Raw genomic sequence first — 24,983 nt, 5'->3', positions numbered from 1 at the left:
TAAGGGCAAGTCATTTTGAAAAGACCTGTGAATGGAAGCTTGTTCAAGGCAAGCAGAGTGGCGCAGCGGAAGCGTGCTGGGCCCATAACCCAGAGGTCGATGGATCGAAACCATCCTCTGCTATGACCATTTTATTTAAATTCATGTCCTGTTCCTACGCAAAGATAAGCTACCACAACACTATTCTAAAGACATAATAATTTTGACTATAATCCATGAACCGTTACTGTGCTTGCCTTGTTTAAACACCTAGCCTTTTGTTGTAACTGAAGCAGAAATAATGGGGGCACTTGTGTGCTGATGTGTACCAGCCTCAGTGGCCTAATGGATAAGGCACTGGCCTCCTAAGCCAGGGATTGTGGGTTCGAGTCCCATCTGGGGTGGTTTAAAGCAGAGTGGCGCAGCGGAAGCGTGCTGGGCCCATAACCCAGAGGTCGATGGATCGAAACCATCCTCTGCTAAAACTGTTTTATTTATATACATGCCCTGTTCCTACTCAATGAAAAGCTACCACAACGCTGTGCTGATTCCATATACCATTACTGTGCTTGCCTTGTTTAACCCTTAAATGCATACCTCGGGTCTTTATTGACCTGGGACGTCATTCACTACCCTCCTCCTCATTCATTTTTTAAAGTTAGACATCAACCTTCTTGGTATTCCTCAATCAATTCATTATAAAGAATATAACAAGAAAAAAATCCTAAAATTATAAAATAATGCCTATTTTTGTATTCATTTTTTGTAAAAATTGTATAGGGTCGCAAATGACCCGAGGTGTGTATGAGTGTACGTATATTTTTTCTGCACAACAATAATTGAATCTTAGATGACGGAATAAGTGCAATTCACCTTTATTCCACAAGGTGGCAATGTCTGATACACAATGCTGAAGTGACGACTCATTCAAACAGAAAACGAAATAATAAGAAAAACATGAAATGGCTCAGCGATTTACTGCAGAGCAAGTACTGAACGCAATCAAATATGACTGTAACTGTTACTGGATGGATCTGGTGAAGCTGTTAGCGATCGGGTCCGTGTACGTTTTGATAGTTTGTTTTCCAATTTGAAATGAAATACGCAGAAACGAGAAAACAGTCGTTTCCCGTTTTTTCGTTTGTTAAAAAAACGGAAAAAACAAGATTTTGACTCGATTTTCGTTTTTTCGGGTCATGGATAGAATACGGAAACACGACTTCAAAACTCGTTTTCCACATGTGGGCGGTCATTACACGCCCCTTTCAGCCGATTGGTCAATCAAATCTGAGCCAGTGACGTCATCTTCAGTTCGTTCAACAAAATAACAGTCTCTCCTGCTATATCAGTAGATGTCATAAATCGGCTTTCTTCTGTGCATCCTAACGCGTATTTCACAGAAATATTTATTTCAGAAATGTTAATCAGCACACAGACTGTTGTAATGCGGTTTGTAGTTTAATATGCATGCTGAAACTGCGCTACCCACACAGAGGAGCGGATGAAAAGCACAGATTTAAAAAAAACAAAACAAAAAAAAACTAGTTTTTATTTTATTCTATTTTGAATAAATAGAATAAATCACAATAAATAAGTAGTGTAAGCAGTTTTGAAAAACGAACAATAGCTCATCTCTCTATTTATTTTATATAGCCTAACATTGCCTGCTGAATAGGCTAATGTTAATAACCCTTTGGTTAAAAGATTGAGGGAATGTGTAAAGATCAAACATTAAAGATTAAAATTACAGCTACATAGCTATTTTAGTTATGACAAAAATAATATATATAAAACGAATTAATTTAAAGCTGAACTGAAACAGAAACCGGCGTTATAACTACCTCTCTAATTTGACACAAATCCAAATGTTTCAATATTCACGATTTGGAGGCTAAACTATATTTATTATTTGAACGCTTTTATTGTATAGCCTACAGACTACTTAAAATGAGCAGTATAACTTTTTATATATTTGGTTGAATAGGCTATGTTATTTTGACAGTTAACAGGCTGTGATGTCAAGTTACTAAAACTGATGTGTGTGGGTCATTCTTTATTTGTGGTGGCAAATGGTGTTCCTCTACTTTACAACAGTTAAAATACACTTTAAATACCAATAAATTCAAATTTTTTTGCATGTTTGTATTCTGTAGAATAAACACAATTTGTGCACTATTAATAGTTAAAGTTTTGTTTCAAATTACATATTTAATTAAGTTTGGAAGATTGCATTTGTAACAAAATATGCATGTTCCCGCCATACCTCACAGAGGTATCATGGAATGTAATTGCAACAATATTACATTTTTTAACACAAATAAAGTGGTTAAACTGGGAACATAGATTTTATTTAACATGTACAATTGTATTAAATTGTTTTAAAAAATACATATTTTGTATTATTTAAGAAAAAAGTAGTGTCCCCCAAATTCATGTCTGTGGTGTTACTACAATGGATGTCGCCCCTTTAAGAAAAGGGGGAACTCTATTTGAACTACTTCCTGTGTGTAAAGGTCATTGCAGGTCCTGATTGATCTGAGGGTGCATCATGAGTACATTCTTTATTATTAATTTTCTTAAAATTAGCTAAATTTATGACAATTTCATGTGTCGCACTTTATTAGTGTCTGTGGTGTTATGTTGATAACTTGCAGATTTTACATATTTTAATCCGAATTTTGATAAATACATACTTACTAATATTTACAAAATGTCCCCTGATCTTGAAATCATCATGATGACAGCCTCCATTTTAGAAAAGTCTGGATTTAGGCTAATTTGTCTGTGGTGTTACTGTCTGTGGCGTTACTGTCTTTCCTGGTAACACCACAGACTCTATAGTAACACAGACAATATACAGCCAGAAATGTTGTATTTTTAATAAAACACATAGGACATTCTAGTCATATAATTGTATCTCTCTTGTCAGGTATGGCAAGATTAACTGCTGCTGAAAAGTAGCGTCTTTATAGACAGCGAAAGATGCAGAGTACCTCATCAGACCTATTTAAAAAAGACCTATGTGCAAAAAAACAAAAAAACAAAACAAAAACTGAGAATAGGAGATCTCTCAAGGGAAAGTAAGTTTAATAAGTTAAATAATTTTGTGGATACATGTTTTATTCACAGAACATTTTCTGGATTTCTATTCTCTATTGAAACAGATCACACATTATGATTGCATCACAATCCAATTAAAGGGATACAATTTTTTGTTCTCCCTATCATCATTCACTCACCCACAAGTTGCTCCAAACCTGTATAAATTTCAGATAACACTTTATTTTAGGGTCTTTTAGTTGTTTATTATCATGCATATTACTAGAATGGCTGTGTATTAGTACTTATTAAGCACATATGAATGCCTTATTTTGCATGATCATATTGTACATTCTTAATCCTACCCAATACTTAAATTTTACAATGACTTTACTAACTAACTATATGTGTTTCCTATACTAAAGTGTTACCAAATTTCTTTGTTCTGCTGTACACAAAGGAAGATATTGGAAGAATGTTTGTAATCAAACAAATCTTGCCCCCCACTGACTGCCATATTTTTTTTCGCTACTATGGTTGTCAATGGAAGGTGAGATCTGCTGGGTTACAAACAATCTTCCAAATATCTTCCTTTGTGCTCAGCAGAACAAAGACATTTATACAGGTTTGGAACAATGTGAGGGGGAGTATGATGACAGAATTTGCATTTTTGGTTGAACTATCCCTTTAAGGAGTGAGAAACAGGTTTTTTTAATTATATATTTTAATACAGTTTTTCTCTAAATGATCTTTATCAGAATAGATACTTTTGTAATCCTACTTATGATAAATTAATTATTTTGCTCAACAAACTTTTAATTGTTAAACCTTTTATGCAGTGTAAAGTCTGTGGTGTTATATATATGTCTGTGGTGTTACTTCAATATGTATCTGAAATTTCTTTCCTACAAACCATTTAATCTTTTAATTTAATGTTTTTAGACTGTAAGGTGGTGTTAATATTTTAGAATAAAGACTATAAAAGTTGCACAGACCATTTTTCCTGCCTTTTCTGATGTATATCCAAATTTTTAAAAAAAGAAACAATTCTTCTTTGGCAAAATAGAAGCCAAGATGAACAATTAAACATTTATTTTAAAAATGAAATTTAAATTATCAATAAAACTGAGTCCTTAAAGTAATTTATTTACTTATTAATTATTACCTAAAGTTGCATATCCCTGCTCATTTTAGAACAAACCAAAATTTGACTTCAAATATTGGTAACACCACAGACATAAGTGGTTGTTTCACCAGTGTTTGATTAAAATTATTTAAAAATCGAAATATTATTAAGCTTCAATTTTAATGGATAAAGCATATTAAACTAATCTTAAATGCATAGCAATACATATTATTAAAAAAAAGCAAACAAGAATTTTTACAATTTCTGCCTCTCATTTGCCACCGCAATTGAAGAATGACCCGTGTGCGCGTTAGGCGCCGACGCGTTCACTTGAATTTTCTTATAAAAGCGGAAACAACTTAAAATACTCAGACATTTATGGTCAAATATATGTAACACCATTCGAATCTGCGAAGGGTTAAATAGGCCTATTATTTTTGTACACTCACAATAAAAACAAAACATTGCTCGTAAAATAAACAAAGAAATTTTCTGCCGTCTCGGTTTCCTTTCTGTGAACGTCTCAAAAATGAACCGACACTCATATTGTCGCATTTTTTTCCCCTTTCATTTTGGTAATATGTTAATTACTTAAGTGAAATAAATTTCGCGCATAGGCTATTTATTCGTTTTATATAATTGAATCCTTTTTTTCTCCGTTCACAGAAGCGCGGCAGGTGCGTGATGATGATGAATCCTCATGTTCTGTGTTTATTCTGCTATTTGTTCATGTAGGCTAAAACTAACCCCCTGGGATTTTTTTAATGATTCACAGACATTTATCATATATGCATACAGTAAATTTTCCCGCTGTTTAAGCCACGAATATTTACAAAATAAAATAATTACAAAGATAATAAAAGATAATAAAATAATTACAAAGATAATAAAAGTTCTATGTTCAATATACAAGAGTTTTTGTTTTGCTGTTGTCCACTAAAGCAGCTGACGCAGAATCGCCAATTGCCGTTAAATCGAAATTGAAAGTAAAATGTTCAGGGCCATTTAATTCATTCAAAAGCGAAGGATAGCAAGTGAGGATAGCAAGTAAACTGTGACGTATAATAATGTTCACTGTGTTCATAAAAGTGTTTAATTTAAGAGATAAAATCTGCATGGCCATTTATAAGTAAGGAAAGCTAAAAAGGCCCCCGATGGTGATACCGTTATTAGGTGTTGCCACACAGTGGATAGCCTATTTTCTAATATGACTTCATAGTCTACTATATAGCCATGCAAGGAATGCGTCTGCTAAATGATTGAATTTAAATGTATAAAATGTAAACAAAACATTAAAATAAGAAAAAAATGAGTCCAGTAGCCACTGATCTATAGAGAATAGTCTATCATTATGTACTATAGCCTATTGATCGGTGGTAGTATCCCAAAGGATGTCATGCGCTTGGTAACAGATGTAGAGGCATTTACATTTTACATTTAAAAAAAAAACAATGACAGCTTAAAAACAGACTAGGTTTTTTAAACTTTTTTTATCTGTGCGAACATATTTCTGTGAAATACGCGTTAGGTTGCACAGAAGAAAGCCGATTTATGACATCTACTGATATAGCGGCAGAGGACTATTATTTTGTTGAACGAACTGAAGATGACGTCACTGGCTCAGATTTGATTGACCAATCGGCTGAAAGGGGCGTGTAATGACCGCCCACGTGTGGAAAACGAGTTTTGAAGTCGTGTTTCCGTTTTCTATCCGTGACCCGAAAAAAACGAAAATCGAGTCAAAATCTCGTTTTTCCGTTTTTTTTAACAAACGAAAAAACGGGAAACGACTGTTTTCTCGTTTCTGCGTATTTCATTTCAAATTGGAAAACAAACTATCAAAACGTACACGGACCGGGTCGAAATATTGATTTTGAAGATGTTGAAAATTATATAGTTTTGAGAATACAATTGAGATCGCAAATTCGTGACCTCAAACATAAAACTAGCCCATTATTTGCTGAATTTACTGGGAAATGAGCTCTGACAAGGACAGTGATGATGGCATAAAACATCTGCTCAAACGGAACCCTTTCAAGCTCCAAAAGGTAACAAAATATGATTTATTTTATTCTTCTGTAATTGCTACTCTAATATCAGAGGAGTTTTATATTATTGCGACAGGTAGAGATCCTTCCGTGTTAGATATAGATCCGGGTCGATAAAGACCCGAATATGTAAGAATGATTGGCGAAACAGTCATGCATTTAAGGGTTAATTACAGGGCCTATTGTTGTCACTGAAGCATAGCACTTGGTCTAGCAGCCCCAGTGGCCTAATGGATAAGGCACTGGCCTCCTAAGCCAGGGATTGTGGGTTCGAGTCCCATCTGGGGTAGTCTAAAGCAGAGTGGCGCAGCGGAAGCGTGCTGGGCCCATAACCCAGAGGTCGATGGATCGAAACCATCCTCTGCTATGATTGTTTTATTTAAATTTATGTCGTGTTCCTACTCAACGAAAAGCTACCACAACGCTATGCTGAAACAATAACCATTTTCAACAGATCTCATCTATGACAGAGGTGCATTTAATGTATACCAGGACATTTAATGCATTTAATGTATGCCTAAGGGCAAGTCGTTTTGAAAACACCTGTGAATGGAAGATTGTTCACGGCAAGCAGAGTGGCGCAGCGGAAGCGTGCTGGGCCCATAACCCAGAGGTCGATGGATCGAAACCATCCTCTGCTATGACTGTTTTATTTAAATTTATGTCGTGTTCCTACTCAACGAAAAGCTACCACAACGCTATGCTGAAACAATAACCATTTTCAACAGATCTCATCTATGACAGAGGTGCATTTAACCCAGATAGCACACGTACGTCTGCAAGACGTCTGTTAAAGATCACTTCATCTGGAAAGCATCTGCTGTTTACAAACATCTAATAGACGTCTTTAAGATGTCAGTTTTACATACATTCTAAATCATAAACATCTTAAAGACATCTTCTAAACGTCTATTTGACATCTGTCAGGATACGTCCTATAGACGTATTCCAGATGAGCAAACACTCTAAATAATACGTCTTCCAGACGTAATCACACACATCAAATAGACGTCTCCGAGATGTACGTGTGCTATCAGGGAATGTATACCAGGACATTTAATGCATTTAATGTATGCCTAAGGGCAAGTCGTTTTGAAAACACCTGTGAATGGAAGATTGTTCACGGCAAGCAGAGTGGCGCAGCGGAAGCGTGCTGGGCCCATAACCCAGAGGTCGATGGATCGAAACCATCCTCTGCTATGACTGTTTTATTTAAATTTATGTCGTGTTCCTACTCAACGAAAAGCTACCACAACGCTATGCTGAAACAATAACCATTTTCAACAGATCTCATCTATGACAGAGGTGCATTTAATGTATACCAGGACATTTAATGCATTTAATGTATGCCTAAGGGCAAGTCGTTTTGAAAACACCTGTGAATGGAAGATTGTTCACGGCAAGCAGAGTGGCGCAGCGGAAGCGTGCTGGGCCCATAACCCAGAGGTCGATGGATCGAAACCATCCTCTGCTAAGACTGTTTCATTTATATTAATGTCCTGTTCCTACGCAAAGAAAAGCTACCACAACACTATTCTAAAGACATAATAATTTTGACTATAATCCATGAACCGTTACTGTGCTTGCCTTGTTTAAACACCTAGCCTTTTGTTGTAACTGTAACTTTTGTTTTGTCTCGTTTGTTATGTGGTGGTAACTGCCCCATTCAGTTTCAGTCTCCCCTGAACACATTCACACCTCTCCAGCCTACTTATGGCTCAAATTATTCTTTTCTTTTGTCCCTATTATAATTACTATTCAAGATTTAATCCCTCATTTCTTTTACCAAACTTCTCACTTCACCTTCTTTGAAACTGTATCTAATGCCCTTCTTGAAAAAAAGGAAGAAAAAAAAAAAAAAAAAACAGTGAGCTGTACAATTCAAAATTATTTATTTGCATTAGCTCAGAACAGGTGCATCTCTGGGCTCGCTAGCATGTTAGCTTAGCACACCAACAAAACACGACAATTTATAAGACCATGTTTTAAAAACCATGTTTTTGCTCCAAACTTACAAGTCGAGTGTTTTAAATAACCTTCTTTGATGTGATGTGGCTTCGGATAAAAAATCAGACAGAAAATATATAATTTAATGCTATTCTGCACAATGAGAAAAGCTATCTCGATTAGCATTGCATTATTAATATAATCTATTATTAATACCAGACATGTCGTAAGGAACAAAGATAAACTACATATCGTCACAATCGTGTATTTATTACTTTCAAAAGTGTCGATTTGCATATAACGTTATATTGATGTTTTCAGCGATCTCTGTATTATTTCCTGGGAGGTCACATGATATGTTTTTTTCCTCCGTGAAGCATTTGTGGAGACGCGCATTTAGGTCTGCGCAAGCGCATTAGCTTGATCCAGCCTAAAAAATACAGTTTTTTTGTCACGATTCGAGCGTTTGTATAAAAAAAAAATATGAGACAGTTGTTGTCTCATGGATTGGTGATTTCAAATATGAAATTTAATCGAAAGCTTGGCAAACAGCTTTAGAGAATTGTATGTTTCCCCATTCAAAGAGATAGGAGCTGCATGGATGCCCAGGATGCCCGAGCATAGACAGTAAAAGAAAGGTCCTAAAGAAAACGCCCGAGAGGCGTTTCAAAGATGGCCGCCGAGTGAAATGACTTGTCTTAAAGGGACTTTGTTCATATTTACAATAAGCTAATTCCGATAGGCAGCATTAATGCATGCCTTCGTGTGCTCTCGGAATTATCGGAAATATTTCCTAGGTAAAAAAAAAATGCACATGAACGCTCTCTCATGTCGAAACTTGAATGCGAAGCTCGTAATCACGACTTCAGAAGTGGGAATTATCAAATTTCCTATAGCACGGGAAGGCAACATTAGTAACTTTCGTTGGAGCAAGATAGCACGCCCAACTGGGGAACTGCGTATCAAAATTATATATATATATATATATATATATATATATATATATATATATATATATATATATATATATATGTATGTATGTATGTATGTATGTATGTATGTATATGTATGTATGTATATTTACTTTTTGGCCATAGGTTTAGGGATATGTAAAGTGGGAGGAGTTGGATCTGGATCCAACCTCGCCCCCTGAATCTCCTGTTCTGCAGTGAGGACCATCTCTCATATCCCCCCACTAACATGTGACAAGACCAATCTATGACTTCACAGTTGATGATGATCTTGTTTCAAAATGCATCTAACTATTTTAAAAAGACAAAGCAATTAAAGGCATGAACTTCAGTAGATTTAAAGATTTCTACATTTATCCAACAATTTCCACAGTTACTTTATTGATTTATTTGTCACACTCCTCAGTACAGAAGCACTGAAAATGGTTATGAAAAAGTATCTTAAAGTCACCTAAATGTGTACACTCAATCCTTGCAGGTTTTCATGAGAGACTTTAAAGAAGTTCAGGAGTCTTGTGACCAGCCTCATGTAACTGTACCAGCATGAGCAGTATCCTGGCCTAACGCTTCACTGAACTAATCTAAGGAATGAGAACTTGCATGAGATTCCTGCTAATCAGCTTGTTTAAACAGAGTCAAACTAAAAACACAGAGCAGATATCTTCGATCAAGCATTGACCAGCATTCCAGAGGAATCACAGGCTGCGTGTCCAGTATGTGGTGGAGAATTGTGGCAAGGCTCGCAACTTCAACTTCCGAATTGATAAAAACAAAATAAGTAAAATAAGGGATTGTCAAACTTTTTGATGCCAAGGACCCCCAAACATGATGCTTCCTTATACAATATAAAAGGCAGCTGGTTTTATGTGAACAGAAGAATTTATACTGTGTGAGAAAATATTGAGTGTTATATTACATGATTTTTTATTTTTCAAAACGAAATGCTATGGAGCCAATAAAAGGGTCATGGTGATGGAAAAGAATATGAAGGAAAAATTATATTCCAATGCTTTTACATTCTCTTGCAAAAGTTCTCAGTTCCCTGAGAACCTTTGCATTTGTTAATATTTAGCTTTCTCTTGCAAAAGTTTCTTGAGGAAACATAAAAAGCGAACGCAGTTTCTTGAGGCAATGGAAAAGTGTTGTGTGAATGCAAATTGTCTTAAGCCCGGGATACACTGCACAATTTTAGCAATCCTATAAGATTGCTAAAAGATTACAAATCACACTGCGACATGGATCTATTAAACTACGACATGCATGTAGACTGTATGATGATGATGTCTATTGACTCGCAGGCTATGATGCAAGTTTCTACAGAAGAATAAAACGTCATCGGCATGCGCTAGTGGTAATTTTGAACCTCTTCCACTGTACGACATAGGACCACCGACTAAGAGCCACAATCACAGAAATCGCCACGATTGTTTCACGATGGCAATCTTTTGTCTGGACAGCCAAAAATCGTGCAGTGTATCCCGGGCTTTAGGGGAACGCAAACGTTTTGCAAGTGACAAAATTTCTCAGTCGAACGCAAGTTTTGCGAGTGAACAATTTTTTTTTTTACTAATTCGCTTCTGGATCCTTCAAGATTTTCCTATGGTGTTTTAGAATGTTTTTTTTTTTAGATTTATGTGTGAAATAAAGCCTGTGGTAAATATAACTTGATACTTTGACATTTAGTTTTACAACGTAAATTACACACTCATGGCAAAAACGAGAATTATGTTCATTTTTAAAAATGTCTGTTTTCAAGTAACTAGATAAGAATATGTGTAATTTATGTTGTAGAACAAAATGTCAAAGTGTCATTAAGTTTATGTTTACCACTGGCTTTATTTTAATTGAAAAACCCCATTATAAATAGGAAAATCTCAAAGGAACCAGCGGCGAATTAGTCTTCCAGGTTCTGACGTCATACCTGCATCACTCTATATGCAGATTTGTTTTTCCATTTCTTTCTAAAAGTAGAGCAGAATTCAGGTAGTATCAAATATGGTAGTTTATGTGCTAAAAAATTTTATTAAACATTTATTATTTGAAGTTAACATTGATAGTGTTAACATGTTAACAGGCCAATGTTGACATAGCCCTAAAAATGCATTTTGTAAAAATCGTAATTTTCAAGGACCCGCTATAGCATCGCAGTTTGAAAACCCCTGTGTAAAATAACCAATCTTACAGGTGGAGGTCAGTTAAATATTTAGCATGCAACTTAGATGATCAGATTCAAGACAAAATAATTGACCACTGAAGCTTTTTTTAATGAAATGTTTTTAAAATGAACACAAGAATCAATTCCAAATAAGAGTGAATTTGACCCTTTAATTTGTCAATTTTGGAAACAAAAATGTTGCATTTGTTCAAATTACACTAAATAAATGGGGTAATAGCAGATGTGTAGCACTTGAATGTTTAGAAGAGGCATGAGCATCGAGCACCTTTACTTCCCGACTGTACAGTGGTCAAAGATGGTAATCTGCTTCACGCAATGAGAGGCAGTTTTACCTCAATCTTACACAATTGATCAACATAAAAAAGTGCACCAGGACAGAGTGGGACAGGGCGGTTTGAAGAGGTAAATTCAGCTAAGATTACAGTCAAATTAAGGCTATGGGATAAACAAAGCAAACACCTGGGGGATTCAATGCTCTTTAAATGGAAAATTATTGCCATACGATATTGTTTTCCCTCCGCAGGTTTATCCAGTGCAACATGAAATGCAATAACAATCCAAACAGTACATTAATCAAAAATAAACATTTCTCTTTGGGGGGAATTTTGAATCATTTTCACCACAAGTGAAACATAAACAGTCTTTTGGCTCCAATTCAGAATTAAATTTCTGCCAAGGAAAATTTAAATTCATGATTCAAAGGGGGACACAGCATACCAATGAACAAATTAAATACTTTATAATAAAACTTTTTTGTGCCAAACTGCAAAGTCTGCCATAGGCAGGCCTGGCATGATTCGCTACACTGCTAAACGCATCTCCTGAGGGAGTGAATGTAAAATTCCCTTAGAAAAGGGAATTTGAAATTTTCAAATAATAAAAAAAAAAAAAATACCCACATACTTGGCCATTTACAATTCATCTGCCAAACTAAATCCAGAATGCAAACATATGCATTCCTCATATTAAAATAATATGACTCACCTTTTAGCCTACACATATGGCACAGCCGACTGTATGAAGTAGTAGCACTTATATAATATGCAGGTATTGTACAATTTATTTACACATTTACATAATGAAGTTCAGCAAAAAGAGGCAAATCTGGCAAGTTCCTTATTCATTTCCTGGCTGGACCGAGTCTTGATGCTTTTTCTTTTTGCTTGATTGCAAATTTACAGAATTCCTCAAATCTTCAGGGGGATGAGAGATGTAAACACGTCACGGATGTCAAGCAGGAGTGATGTCTAAGTTCTAACATAAACCATTTTCCTCATTTTTTGAGGAACAGATGTCAATGGAGGATGTGATGTGGCTAGTCCATCAGGTCAACCGTCAGAGAGATGCTTCCTCAGCATAAGCAGCAGTGGTGGAAGAGGCCAAACTCAAACCTCTACCCTCTTCTCCAACAGAATAAGGTGAATGTGGAAACATGTAGCCCCTCTCATATCCCATTGGCACTCATCTTGGATTTCTGTGCCAACTCTGCCTCCTTAGCCTGATGGGACAGAATAGATAGGGGTGAGTATGTTGACATCCAGCAGTTTCTAAAACTTTTACTTCTGGTCTCATTAAACATCACTGTAGAAGCTACACTCATACTAAATCTAAAACAGTTAAAGGCACAGTATGTAAGTTTCGCCACAGTAGGTCGCTTATTCAAAACAATTACAGAGGTGTAGCTTGATGACACCGTGAATGAGCGTGGAATCATGGGAGTTGTCTTGACCTCCACAACCAATGGAAAGCAATCCGACAGGACTCAGGGAGAAATCGTGTTCATGGATGAAGTATTGTATTAAAGTTTTATTAATGTTACTGTGGTATGAAGCAAGGCCGCTCCCATGGCTCCGATAGCCATGGGAGCGGATCGAGGCCGGTGAAGCGAATGTTAATGAGAGACACCTGTGCGACACACCGGTCTCGAGTCCCATGGAGGAGTTCTGGAACTTTTATTATGCTTGTATGCCACAGTCAGCCACTGCCGCTCTTTTTATTTTGTTGTTTGTTTATTTTACATTTAAGTTACATTTGATGTTTGCCAGTTCCTGCCTCCTCCTTCACTGAACTTAAACTATGTTAGTTACATTTGATCATTTTAATTCACATTATTTTATTTCATTGTAATGAAACAGCCGCAAGTGCTGAATTACTACTCATACAGGTCACTTTTTTTTTATTAATTAAAAATGTGGGGTAAAGGAGTGCTGTTTTACTTGGGCAAAACAATCATACTAAAATACATTTGAGTGTGTTGAAAGTGGTTATAACGTGACTCTGAGTTTGCTGGGTGGCTGGTATGAGACACTTGTTGCACATTGCAGTAAGCTAGATCGATATTAGAATATCATATTCAGTGTTTCCCACAGGATTTTGTGAGACTTTGGTGGGTGGACATCGCTTCTGCTAGGGGGTCCGGGGGCATTGTGTTGCTAAATGGCATGCAATTCATTGTAAAATATATTGTATGGTGGAGAAAATGCTGTATTACCGTTACTACAAATAAAGCTCTTTCTGTTTATGCTATGTCAGCCACTTGACAAAATAGTGTTGTCTCTGAGGCATGGTACCAACATGTTACTCGCTGTTAGGGGTGTGCACAAATAGTCGAATATTCGATCTGTAATTAATATTCGAAAAATAAAAATACTATTCGAATTTTACTATATTGCTTTGCTGGCCATAAATGCAGTGAATCCATGATAAATCCTAAGTACTAAAACTCGCAGTTATAACTAAATGCACCGGGTGGCGCTGTGGAGTGTGTTTAACAAGTTTCTTTTATTTGATCGACACATAATGTTGTCGTCTGTCTCGCAAAGTTTGGAATTACTTAAATGAAAATGATCTTACACAATGGAATTACTTTTGATCAAATTAATTAATGAAACAGAGTTATCATAATATCACCACCATATTGAGAAAGCACATAAAATCCAAACACACATCGAATGAGGAAAGATGTCCATCACTGCAATCACGACAGGTAAGTGCAGCTGTACCCCTGAGTGAGCCGAGAAGATAACTTATCTGATAGCAAAATGATTTTGAGACATATGTTTCCTTTAAGTTTCATTGAGGGAGATATATTTACGAACAGAAAACACAAAGTGCTGCTGTTAGAAACGCATACCGTTATGTATTATCGTTATCATTGTGTTTCTGCAAAGTTTGCCAGCTTAGCTCGTTCTCACCCGAGCATGTGAATATTGTTTTTCTCAACATGTGAAACAATATGAAAACGATAACCATATACTGACTCAAGTGTATTATGTACGTTTTGTACAATAACTGGCGCTGTCTGCTTTATTAGCGTTTTACCCGTTCGTGCTGCTTGAGCTTAATGCTTTTGTTGTTTTTTTGTTTGCTTGTTTAATGCTTTGAATTGAAAGAAAAGTTTAAGATATAACGTAAGCTTGTGCATATTGCCTAATCGTAAGCTTGTTCAGAAATGGTTCCAAATCTTGATGAATTTAAAAAAAAAATAACAACCTTCTCGTTTAACGTCATTTAAATAAACGAATATTCGAATATTCGTTTTTTATGAGCCCAAATATTCGAATACAATATTTTGGAAAAATGCCCATCCCTACTCGCTGTATCAAGAAATTCAAATAATAAGGCTAACTGTGCTAAGCTATGTAACAATGATTCATTTTCTGTCAATAAAAGTATCCAAACAGTTGCTGTCTTATAAAACACATAATATATTAAAGTGTCTTTGGTGTTTCCACGGTTGCTATGGAAGTAAAAGCGGAAATCGGGGGTAGCACAGATATGATGTCATTGACAGGCGACGCCATGACACAGTTCGTTACAATGGTTAAAATTGCTGATTTCTCTGAATTTAAACATTGTTGGAAACGTTTGGGATAATGCAACACACAAGTAAACAAAATATAGTAGTCAACATTTGAAGTGGATCAAAACTTTTCATCAAAGTTGTCCTAAAACCTTCTTCTTAGGACAACTTTGATGAACTTTTTTGATCCACTTCAAATGTTGACTACTGCATATAACAGTGTTATAGTGGTTTATGATATTTAAAAAAAAACAAAAAAAAAACAAAACAAAAAAAAAACATCTTACATATTGTGCCTTTAAACATGAGCTATTAAATATTTATTTATATATTTTAAATAACATTCTATGGAGGCCCAAACCTGCAGAAATAAAAAATAAAATAAATAAATATAATACTAATAATAGGAAATCTAATAAATGTAATTAAGGAATAAATAAATTGATCAAACAAATATAATTTTAACTCCTGAATTTATTTTTGTATTGCTTTTTTTCCTTCTTCTTTTCTGTATTTTTCATTTATTTTTATTCATTTAAGGGTTCATTTATTTTAACTTTTCCAGAAGAAAATAGAAAATAGAAAATGAAGGGGAAAAAAGTAACAAAAATAAATTCAGGATTACATTTAATTACAAATAACTATATTTGTTTTATCAAGTTATTTATTTTTCTATTATTACATTTATTTATTTATTTTTAATTTCTTCAGGTTTGGGCCTCTATAATATTCATGCTAAAAAGAAAAAAGGAAAAGAAAATGTACAATGTTAAATTAAACCTCTTAGAATATTACAACAACTACTATATAAAATCTTTTGTTTTAATATTAGATAGAAATTCTACATTTTTTCCCAGGGGAAACCTTTTTAAAAACATCTATTAATGAAACTTCCTAACAAAATGGTTGCCTAGTAACATAAAAGCAGGACAGTCCTTTAAAATATGCATAACATTCAAAGTTATCTTGCAAAAAAAACCACACACTCTCGACTCTTCACCATCAATACAACATCTTGAGACACACTTACATGTATTAACTGAGCTTCGGGTGATGGCATGTCCAACCCTCTGGGTTTCTCCAACAATTCTTCTGACTAAAATACAAAAGAAGTATTAGAAATATCATAAATGAAAACTATTTGTAATAATTTCTTCTCTTGGTTATTGTTATACAATGCCTGATCAACTGAGAAACCTTTGAAGACTGAGAAATTGATTGATTGATGGCATAACATTCCTACCTTCCTGTCTTTGATGACTGGAGCGGAGTCCACCAGCACCTCCACTGAGGAGGACAGTGGATTCCCTTTGGCTGCCGTTTCGGCCTCCACAGGAGGAGTGGCTTTCTGTGACACAGACATAGAGAAGAAGGTCATTGCACATGAATCCATAACAACCATTAGCGATAACATATCAGCGGTCACTTAATGCAGTGATGTGCCAGTCTGCATTTCTTTCTGATTAAGGTCTAGGCATCAATTGGTTAAGGTTTAAGATAATCCGTTGCAATCACTAGAGCCATTTTTAAGCAGACAGTAAACAGTTGACAACATCTGGTTTAATTTACAGTCTATATTCTATACATTATTATTTACAGCTTTTGTAGCTGATGCAAAAAATGTATAATGCATGCATGATCTTTGAATATTTTCAGAATATATACTTAATAGTTTGACAAATATAACTGCTATTTTTAACCAACTTTACATTATGGGAAACTGATAACTTGGATACATCAGGTCTAACTTTTCTGAGTAAAAGTCTGAGCATAGAAGGACATAAGAAAATATATGATTAACTTATTAAAATCAGCCAGAAATTAATATCGGTGCAAAAATTGAAAAACACAAAGAGACATGGGAAGATGAAAACTTTGAAGCCTGTATAAAGTATATTGAGTGTTCACCTCCAGTTTGGGCACCGGTGGGATGACTGGAGGTTTAGGATTGAGGTCCGTCAGGTACATTGCACGAGAGAGCAGCAAGAGGGATGGTGGGACGTTCTCTTTCAGGTGTAGGTCCAGCCACTGACACGAAGAAAAATGTATAGATGTGTATAGATATAATGTATAGATATGTAGATCAACAATTCAATGATTCAAAGCAAAAACAGAGCATACAGTAATGCATAACCTGTCTACAGTATTTGGATGGAAAACATCATAAATATAGCTATAAGCACGGATGATGCAACATTACGGTGACACCACCGCCCATGGCAATCAGAAAATAATGCATTTAAAGGGTTAGTTAACCCAAAAATGAAAATTATCCATTAATTTACTCAGCCTCAAGCCATCCTTTCTTCTTTCATTCAAACATAATTGGAGTTACATTAAAAATATTCTGGCTCTTTCAAGCTTTATAATGAGAGTGAATAGTAACTGAGATTTTGAAGCCCCAAAAGCACATCGATCTATCATAAAAGTCATCCATACGGCTCCAGGGGGTTAATAAAGGCAGCCAAAAACATATTTTATTTAATAAAATATTTTTAACTTTATAGACTATAACTCTGATTGTGTTTGACTGAAAGAAGAAAGTCATATACAACATGTTTGGGTGAACTATCCCTTTAAGTGGGTAAATATAAGAGGATTATTTCAAAGTCTGTTAGATGTGTCACACTTCCAAATTGTCTACAGTCTTTGGGTGGTAAACAGTCATAAATATTCTCCAGTAGGCAGTTTTACAACCTAGTCAGGCTGGTCTGTGCATGCACATACAAACACACACACACACACACACACACACACACACACACCTGCTGTAGCTGCTGTCGGAGCTGATCTGTCGTCAGACCCAAAGATCTCATGCCGCGACTCCTGCAGGCAGATTGAAGCTCTGCTACATTCATTGCGGCCACACCCTCTGTGGCGATCATCTACACAGAGACAAAGAGAAAACACTGATTATCCAAAAGCTGAGATCATTTCCTTAACATATTGAACCCGAAACATTACAATAAGGTCTAAGGGGCCATTTACACAGAGCATGTTTTTGGGTTAAAAAAATGCGAGACGCAATCAGTGGAATGAGGAAAAAAAAAGGTTTAAAGGTTTCCATCTAATGCATGTTTACATTAAAAAAGTAGCCCAGTGGAATGCAAAAATGCATTGTCTTCTGTGTGAACAGCCCCTACACTTTAAGATGTATGGCTCAGTCACCCACAAACCTAGAGGTAACAGCAACATGTCAAGTCATAAATTCAGCTGTACAACTACTTTAAAGGGTCAGTAACAGTTGTCTGCCCTTATCTCACCTCATCGTCGGCCTTGATGGTGCGCAGCTGCATCATCAGCTGGAAACGCAACAGGTTATTGGTGCCGATGGGCTGCAGCTCCAGGAGTTTGCACAACGCCACCAGCTGCGGCCGCTCCAGATGCTCCAGCGTCAGCTCATCCTCGAAGAGCTTGGAGAACTTCACAATGTCTTTAGTGCTGGGCTGTTCACCAGTGTGCCGCACCTATAGCATACAAGTTAGAAGAGTCAGTTACCTTGAGAACAATTTCACTATATGCAATATGGAAAAAAAATGGCTTTGATTATCAAACTAACCTGCTGTACATAAGTGGAGAACCTCTGAGTCTCGTCTCCAACAGCTGCTTTATTCCTCCTGGCCATCTCAGCAATGGTCTCCTGCAAGAACTTGGCCAGCTCCAGTTTAGCAGCAAGTCCCTTCTTCTGTTTTTCCTCCTGTCAGAGTAAAAGAAACAAATCCAGCAGTTTTGTTAGTCATTACTAATCAGTTTTAAAATTTGCAGATGCATATTGAATCTGCAAACAACTTCATTAAAATTATTACTCAGATTAATTGGGGAATGGTTTACAAATCACTTACACTGATTTTTGTAATCTGCAAACAACTTGAGATTAATAATCAGATTCAATGGGGAATGGTTTATGAATCAATAACATTTGTTCCATTTATGGTTCATGAATGAGGGCCAATTTGCGGTCATTTAAAAACTAAGACGTACCTTCTTAGACTCTGTCTCAAATGTGGAAGGCAACATTTCTGGGAAGAGTTTGAGGAATACGGGAAGCAGAAACTCCATGAAGGGAACGATGACAAAGACCATGAAGGGCACGAGCCGGAACAAGTCGGCACATGTCCGCATCAGCTGTGGAGAAAATAGGGCAAGTTTTATTAATCCATCGCCAAAACAAAAGCAATATGAGTTAGTGAGACTGTGAGAAGTTCGTCTGGCCTAATTTAGCTGTATTTTCTCTGAGGTGTAATGCTTCTTGGTTATGCAATCCTATTTGTGTCACCTTACATTATGAATCCTTGACCAAGCACTGGTTTGTTCTAATAGGATTACCAAACATAATCACTTTGTCATAAAACTCTTATAACTTACAACACACTTTCATCTGTTACATCATCTTATATAATGAAGTTAAGACTCACAAAATCACAAAGAGGTACCATGGTACCATGTTTTTTTTGTTTTGTTTTGTTTTTTGGAAATGGCAACATGGTAATACCATGATGATATTCTTTGTACCATATTATGCAAATACCATGGTGTATAAATATGGTAATCGTTGACATGGTACCACGGTTATACATCATTTTTGTACATGTACCATGGTAGTACCAATGGTTTTATAAAAGCCTAAGCTATTTATTTCATTATATAGACATGGATTTAATAATTGTGAAGTTAATAAGTGTAATAGATTTAAATACTTCCAAAAACCCTGAAATTGAAGCTCCAGTAGTATTCCTTAATGATGGTGGTGTAATTTCCCTCAATGACTGTATCACTCAAATCTTGTATTTCAAAAACTAACATTCTGTTTCCAGTTAATCTTGTTAATAAACATTCAAGAAGTTATTGGAATATCGGATGTTATTCAAATTCAACCCATGCTCACATATCATGGGAGTGCAAAGAAATATGACTAATTGGATGGATTATTTAAATTAACTTGAAGTACCATTTACATACATTGAGATATATAATTACCATATTCATATCAAAGTACAATGGAATAATAGCTGATACAATCACTTTACTGTGGTAAACCAAAAGTAAAAACATCTTAAATAGTTTTTCGTCCCACACATACCCTCCTCCTCTCCCTCCTGGTGAGCAGCTGCCCGTGCAGTAACCTCCAGACCATCCTGCCCGCGATTTTGGTGTCGATGCCAAGAAGGCGGAAGCCATGATAGTAATGTTTGAGCTCATCCAGGACCTTCTGTCCCAGAGACTTCCTTGGCACTGCTGGGGGTGCTGGCGGTGGATGAGTGCCAGAGGCAGCCGGGACAGTGTCACCCTTTATGGGTTCAGAACCCGCAGCGGTGTCCTTGGCCTCTTGCAGCCAAGCACAAGAGCTGTGGAGGGGACGTGCAGCTACGCAACCGGGGCGGATCAAGTTGGATGTGTAACATGGATACAGCGGCCTGGGGCACCTGGCTGTGACGGCAGTCCGTCCGAGGAACTCCGAATTGTAGCGTATGCATGCAGTCGACGGGAGCGAAGCACAGCCATGTCTTTTAGAAAGCAAGTAGGATCCTCTGAAAGAAAACGAGAATGGTGAGCACCAATATAGAGACTGTTTACAGTGTTAAAAAGACACAAAGAAAAGAAAATATTATATTTAGAATATTTAAGGATGTTCTGTGCTCGTGATTACTACGGAAATTATTTCAGCTTGTTGCTTAGTTTGTATAAACAAGCAAAAATGTGTTTACAGTAATCTTACTGTAATCTTACAGTAATCTTAGTACTTATAAAGGTAATCTATGGGATATAAGATATTGTGCTGAAAACAAATACACAGTTTCAAAAATATAGCCTACAAGCCTTTTCTGTTCAAAGTTATATCAAATCTTTCAATCATAATATGATCATATAAAGAACTATTTGTATGAAAAAAAATCTTTCAATTTCAGGAATTACATTAATCAGCCTAGAAAAGTAGTCCAATGCTTAAAATTACTTTGCCAACTTTACAGGTCAAATATATTTAGAATGCAAGAATACATAATAATGCTTTAACAAAAAAACAAGGCAAAAAAAGTTTTGAATCAGACGAATAAGACATGTGAAATGATTACATAGTGCACTTGGAATAGGATACAAATGTTTTGCAACTTGGTTGATGACCTTACCTTGATCTTGTTACAGCGAGAAGCACCTGTGAGCTGAAAACTGCCATTTTGTGACTAAAAATTGGGTATCCTGCAAAGAGAAAAAATTGCCAAATTTTAATTGCATCAACAGCAATGATAGTACTGACTCAGAGTTCAGTAGTAGTGTCAGGCTGTGCGCTCTATTCCTGGACAGTAAATAAATACATTTCTAAATCTTTAAAAGTATTAAAGTAAACACTATCAGTTATGTTTTGTATAATTTCAATGCAAACACTATAGGGAAAATTTGAATGTGTGCCAAAATACAAAACACTTCTGTGGAATGTGAGATTAAAAACCAATGAAAGTGTTGTCACTATAGGAGTTATTGTTGCCATGAATGCACAAATAAATATTTGCATATATAATTACATTTGCTAAATATTATGGAGTTTTAAAATTTGATAAAATTTAGTATTTTTGAGGAATAAATCCCTTTTATCAGTTTATATTTGTGTAAGTTTTGTGAAACTTGGTTTTATTTTTTTTTAATCTACTTCCTAATTTCAATGTTCATCTTTCTGTGGCATTTAAAATGGTTTCTTGAATCATGAAATTACACTTTATTTAAAAACAACAATGATATATCACAATAGGAGTTATCAATCATTGTTCCACTAATCATGAATAAATGTACACAGATTTACAAATAAATACAGATAAATAAATTAGTGTAAAGTTTCAAAAAAGAGATTTAAAGGTGCACTATGTAACATTTTCTGTCCGCTAGAGGTCGCAAAACAAAGGCGTAGCTTGATGACGGCAAGTTTGAGCGCGGAATCTTGGGACATGTGGTCTTCATCTCAACGGTCAGTGGAATAATCGGGATAGGACTCGGGAAGAAATCATGTTCATGGATGCGATTATTAACGTTACTTGTAGTATGAAGAAGAGCAGGACCGAGTGTTGTGGGAGCTGAAGGAGGCCGCTGGAGCAAATGCGCAACAAATGCCGTGAGCACAGCAGAACTTTTATTATGCCACAGTCGCCGGCGCCGCTTCCGCTTTTCCGGTCATGAGTATGAGGTAACGCAGCTCTGTTTATCATATTAGATTCATTTGAGCATGTTGAAAACGTTATAACATTACTCTGTGCATTCGCTCGGTGGCTGCTGTGAGACGCTTGTTGCACACTGCAGTAAGATAGATCGATTTTAGAATATCATATTAAATGATGGATGGCTTGTGTTGATAAATGGCATGCAATTAATTTTAAAACATATTGTATGATGGAGAAAATTCTGTATTACTGTTACTAAAAATAAAGCTGCATCTGATTAGGCTATGTTAGCTATTTGACAAAATAGTGTTGTTCTCTGTGGCATGGTAAAGCATGGTACTCACAAAAAAAAAATCAAGAAAATAAGATTTAAACAAAAAGACTAAATGTGTTGAGCTATATAACAATAATTAGTTTTCTGTCTATAAATATATCAAAACAGTTGTTCCCTTGTCTATTAAAACATGTAATACATTAAAGCGTCTTTGGCGTTTCCATGGTTTCTACAAAATAAAACCGGAAACCGAGGGTAACGCAGGTAAGTCCCGGAGCCTTGGTTAAAACTGCAATTTTCTCACGATTTACAAATAGTTGGAAACATTTGGGATGTTGCAAGTACTCAAGTGAACAAAATATATAACACTGGCCTAGTGGTTTTTGTATATTTTACTGCAAAATTCTTACATATTGCACCTTTAATCAGATGTGCAAATATCATTACTGATCAAATCTGATTGTCTTAAGTATTTATGAGGAACAGGTTACCTTTATTTTTTTGTTAATTCGTTTATTTTTTGTAAAACTTGTAATTGCTATTATTTACTTATGAATCTGTGTACATTAATTCATGGACACTGAAACAATAATAACGTCATGTGTCAGTGCTGTATCAAAGCAAGCGGCGGTCGCGAGCACTGCACACAAATACTGACTCACGTGTTTATCTTCGCCACTCGCGTTGCTAAAACAGAATACAAACACAGAGACCGGTCAAAGTCACAGGCCATATTTAACGTCAATACAAGTAACGTTTAATTTTACCCGAAGGTTCGTCTCCAGTTACGACGGATAAATTGATTACATAACATTTACTATCATTATGACACAGACTCCGCAATTATTAAAGTATTTTTAATGCGTTTGTCAACGTGAACTACAGTCTCCACTCCCTTTTATAATTCCTCGAACATTTAACGTTTAAAACGATCCTAATTGCTATATAAAAAGTGGTGCGGGTAAGTAAAAACATTGAAGTATAATGACAGGCGCTGAAGGCCACAGTAGAGGCCGCAGATATACGTTCACCATCTCAAAACACACCGCGTTCAGTAACCGAACAACTTTAAACTACTACAGATGCTGATCTATGGATATAATCAACATAACAACATCGATCAATTTAAGACAAAAGCGATTGGACAATTCTTTTGTTTTACTTTCGTTAATGTACAACTAACAGCGAGCGGTTGCTTAAGGTTAAAGCGACAACGGATGAACGCGAAACTACAGAGAGAGATGTTGCGCACTAACAACGAGAAAAACGATTAAACAACTACCAACCTGGGGGAAAAGGTCCGTGTCGTGCGGTGTGATGGCTGTTATGCGTTAACCATTGGATATAGTGTCAGATCGGATGACGGTGGAGAAAAATGTTCGGCTCGACAGCGCTCCTCCTGCAGCTGAGGGTCAAATTTCCTCGGAGGCGATGGTATGGGAGAAAAACGGACCTTTTGCAGGATGTGATACTCCATTCACGACGGTATGTCACTCCTTAAATTTAAATCTAAATAGACTTATAAATTAATACATCCGAGCTGATGTACAGTTTTGATTGGGTTTTAAAATGGACTGTCAGGTTGCCTCTGACACCCAGTGAAGCCGACCGACCGTCCCACCGAGGAGGATCATCCGATGAGAGGAGCGGCGTGATTGACAGCCACGAGCACCAATAAACGAGCTGTACGCGCTAGTGACGCTGACCAATCCGCTAGAGGGGGTGGAGAGTGGAACTTCCCATGACCTCATCCGTGATGACGAGGGCACATGAGCGTTCACACTTTCTGATCTTAGTTCAGCTGTAGTTCAGAGTTGCCATGGCAACAGACATATTCGCAGTGCTGAGAACAGCGATAGAAAAGCAAGGCGTTTCATTAGGTTGTTATTAGATATTCGTGCAGACGATGGCGCTACAACCCTTATGGGAAGGAACATAAAATCCTTAATAACATTGTTTTTGTTTTTGTTCTTATTTTCGTTTTACTCACATTATATACATAAAATCTGCCCCAGATTAGTTAAACTAAAATGGGTTGCATGTTCTTAAAACAATTTATGTAAAGTTAAACCGGTAGTTGTTTAAATAGGCCTCATTTAATAAATAAAGAGTCTCTTGCCCCTCTTTATCCATAAAGAATAAAAATATCTTAAATGTTTTAGATTCATTTTTACTAATATTTCATATCAAATGTCTGTGGTCAGTGAATTATTGTGTATGTTCTAAAATAACAGTATATATGTAACAAATAGTAAAATCTATTATTATATAAAGATATATACATGGCTGGTATACATAGATAATAAAATACATTGTCTATGATTGTCAAATAGTACCCTGCTATATATATGTATATATATTATAGTGAAATAAAAAAACGATATTATTTATTGTATGTATTATATAGTTATACTCTAATACATTCATCACATCCTTATGCTTTGTTTGTTTTCAAGCAATGATATTCATCTCACTT

The 24,983-nt window shown here is 35.9% G+C and overlaps 1 protein-coding gene and 8 non-coding genes across 9 annotated transcripts; 8 read left to right on the top strand and 1 right to left on the bottom strand.

The window, feature by feature from the left end:
- The first annotated feature begins 51 nt into the window (after positions 1–51).
- On the top strand, positions 52–123 carry trnam-cau. Its single transcript has one exon. It is a non-coding gene; the product is annotated as a tRNA-Met (tRNA).
- Positions 124–310: 187 nt separating this feature from the next.
- On the top strand, positions 311–383 carry trnar-ccu. The gene has a single exon. It is a non-coding gene; the product is annotated as a tRNA-Arg (tRNA).
- A 6-nt stretch (positions 384–389) lies between these two features.
- trnam-cau lies at positions 390–461 on the top strand. Its single transcript has one exon. It is a non-coding gene; the product is annotated as a tRNA-Met (tRNA).
- Positions 462–6,408: 5,947 nt separating this feature from the next.
- Positions 6,409–6,481, top strand: trnar-ccu. The gene has a single exon. It is a non-coding gene; the product is annotated as a tRNA-Arg (tRNA).
- A 6-nt stretch (positions 6,482–6,487) lies between these two features.
- Positions 6,488–6,559, top strand: trnam-cau. Its single transcript has one exon. It is a non-coding gene; the product is annotated as a tRNA-Met (tRNA).
- Positions 6,560–6,761: 202 nt separating this feature from the next.
- Positions 6,762–6,833, top strand: trnam-cau. Its single transcript has one exon. It is a non-coding gene; the product is annotated as a tRNA-Met (tRNA).
- A 487-nt stretch (positions 6,834–7,320) lies between these two features.
- On the top strand, positions 7,321–7,392 carry trnam-cau. Its single transcript has one exon. It is a non-coding gene; the product is annotated as a tRNA-Met (tRNA).
- Positions 7,393–7,594: 202 nt separating this feature from the next.
- Positions 7,595–7,666, top strand: trnam-cau. The gene has a single exon. It is a non-coding gene; the product is annotated as a tRNA-Met (tRNA).
- Positions 7,667–11,415: 3,749 nt separating this feature from the next.
- Positions 11,416–24,156, bottom strand: letm2 (leucine zipper-EF-hand containing transmembrane protein 2). The gene is made up of 11 exons (XM_048176799.1): positions 23,794–24,156; positions 21,214–21,283; positions 20,169–20,616; positions 19,070–19,213; positions 18,648–18,785; positions 18,352–18,555; positions 17,854–17,973; positions 16,997–17,116; positions 16,332–16,436; positions 16,119–16,184; positions 11,416–12,784 (listed from the first exon to the last, which is right to left on the bottom strand). Exons 2-11 carry the CDS (start codon positions 21,258–21,260, stop codon positions 12,731–12,733), a joined length of 1,446 nt encoding a protein of 481 aa, XP_048032756.1. The 5' UTR covers positions 21,261–21,283; positions 23,794–24,156; the 3' UTR covers positions 11,416–12,730.
- Between the last annotated feature and the right edge of the window lie 827 nt (positions 24,157–24,983).

The sequence above is a fragment of the Megalobrama amblycephala genome, linkage group LG2, assembly GCF_018812025.1.
Source record: "Megalobrama amblycephala isolate DHTTF-2021 linkage group LG2, ASM1881202v1, whole genome shotgun sequence".
NCBI classification, from domain to species: Eukaryota; Metazoa; Chordata; class Actinopteri; order Cypriniformes; family Xenocyprididae; genus Megalobrama; species Megalobrama amblycephala.
This window is presented reverse-complemented; position numbering and strand designations above follow the sequence as displayed.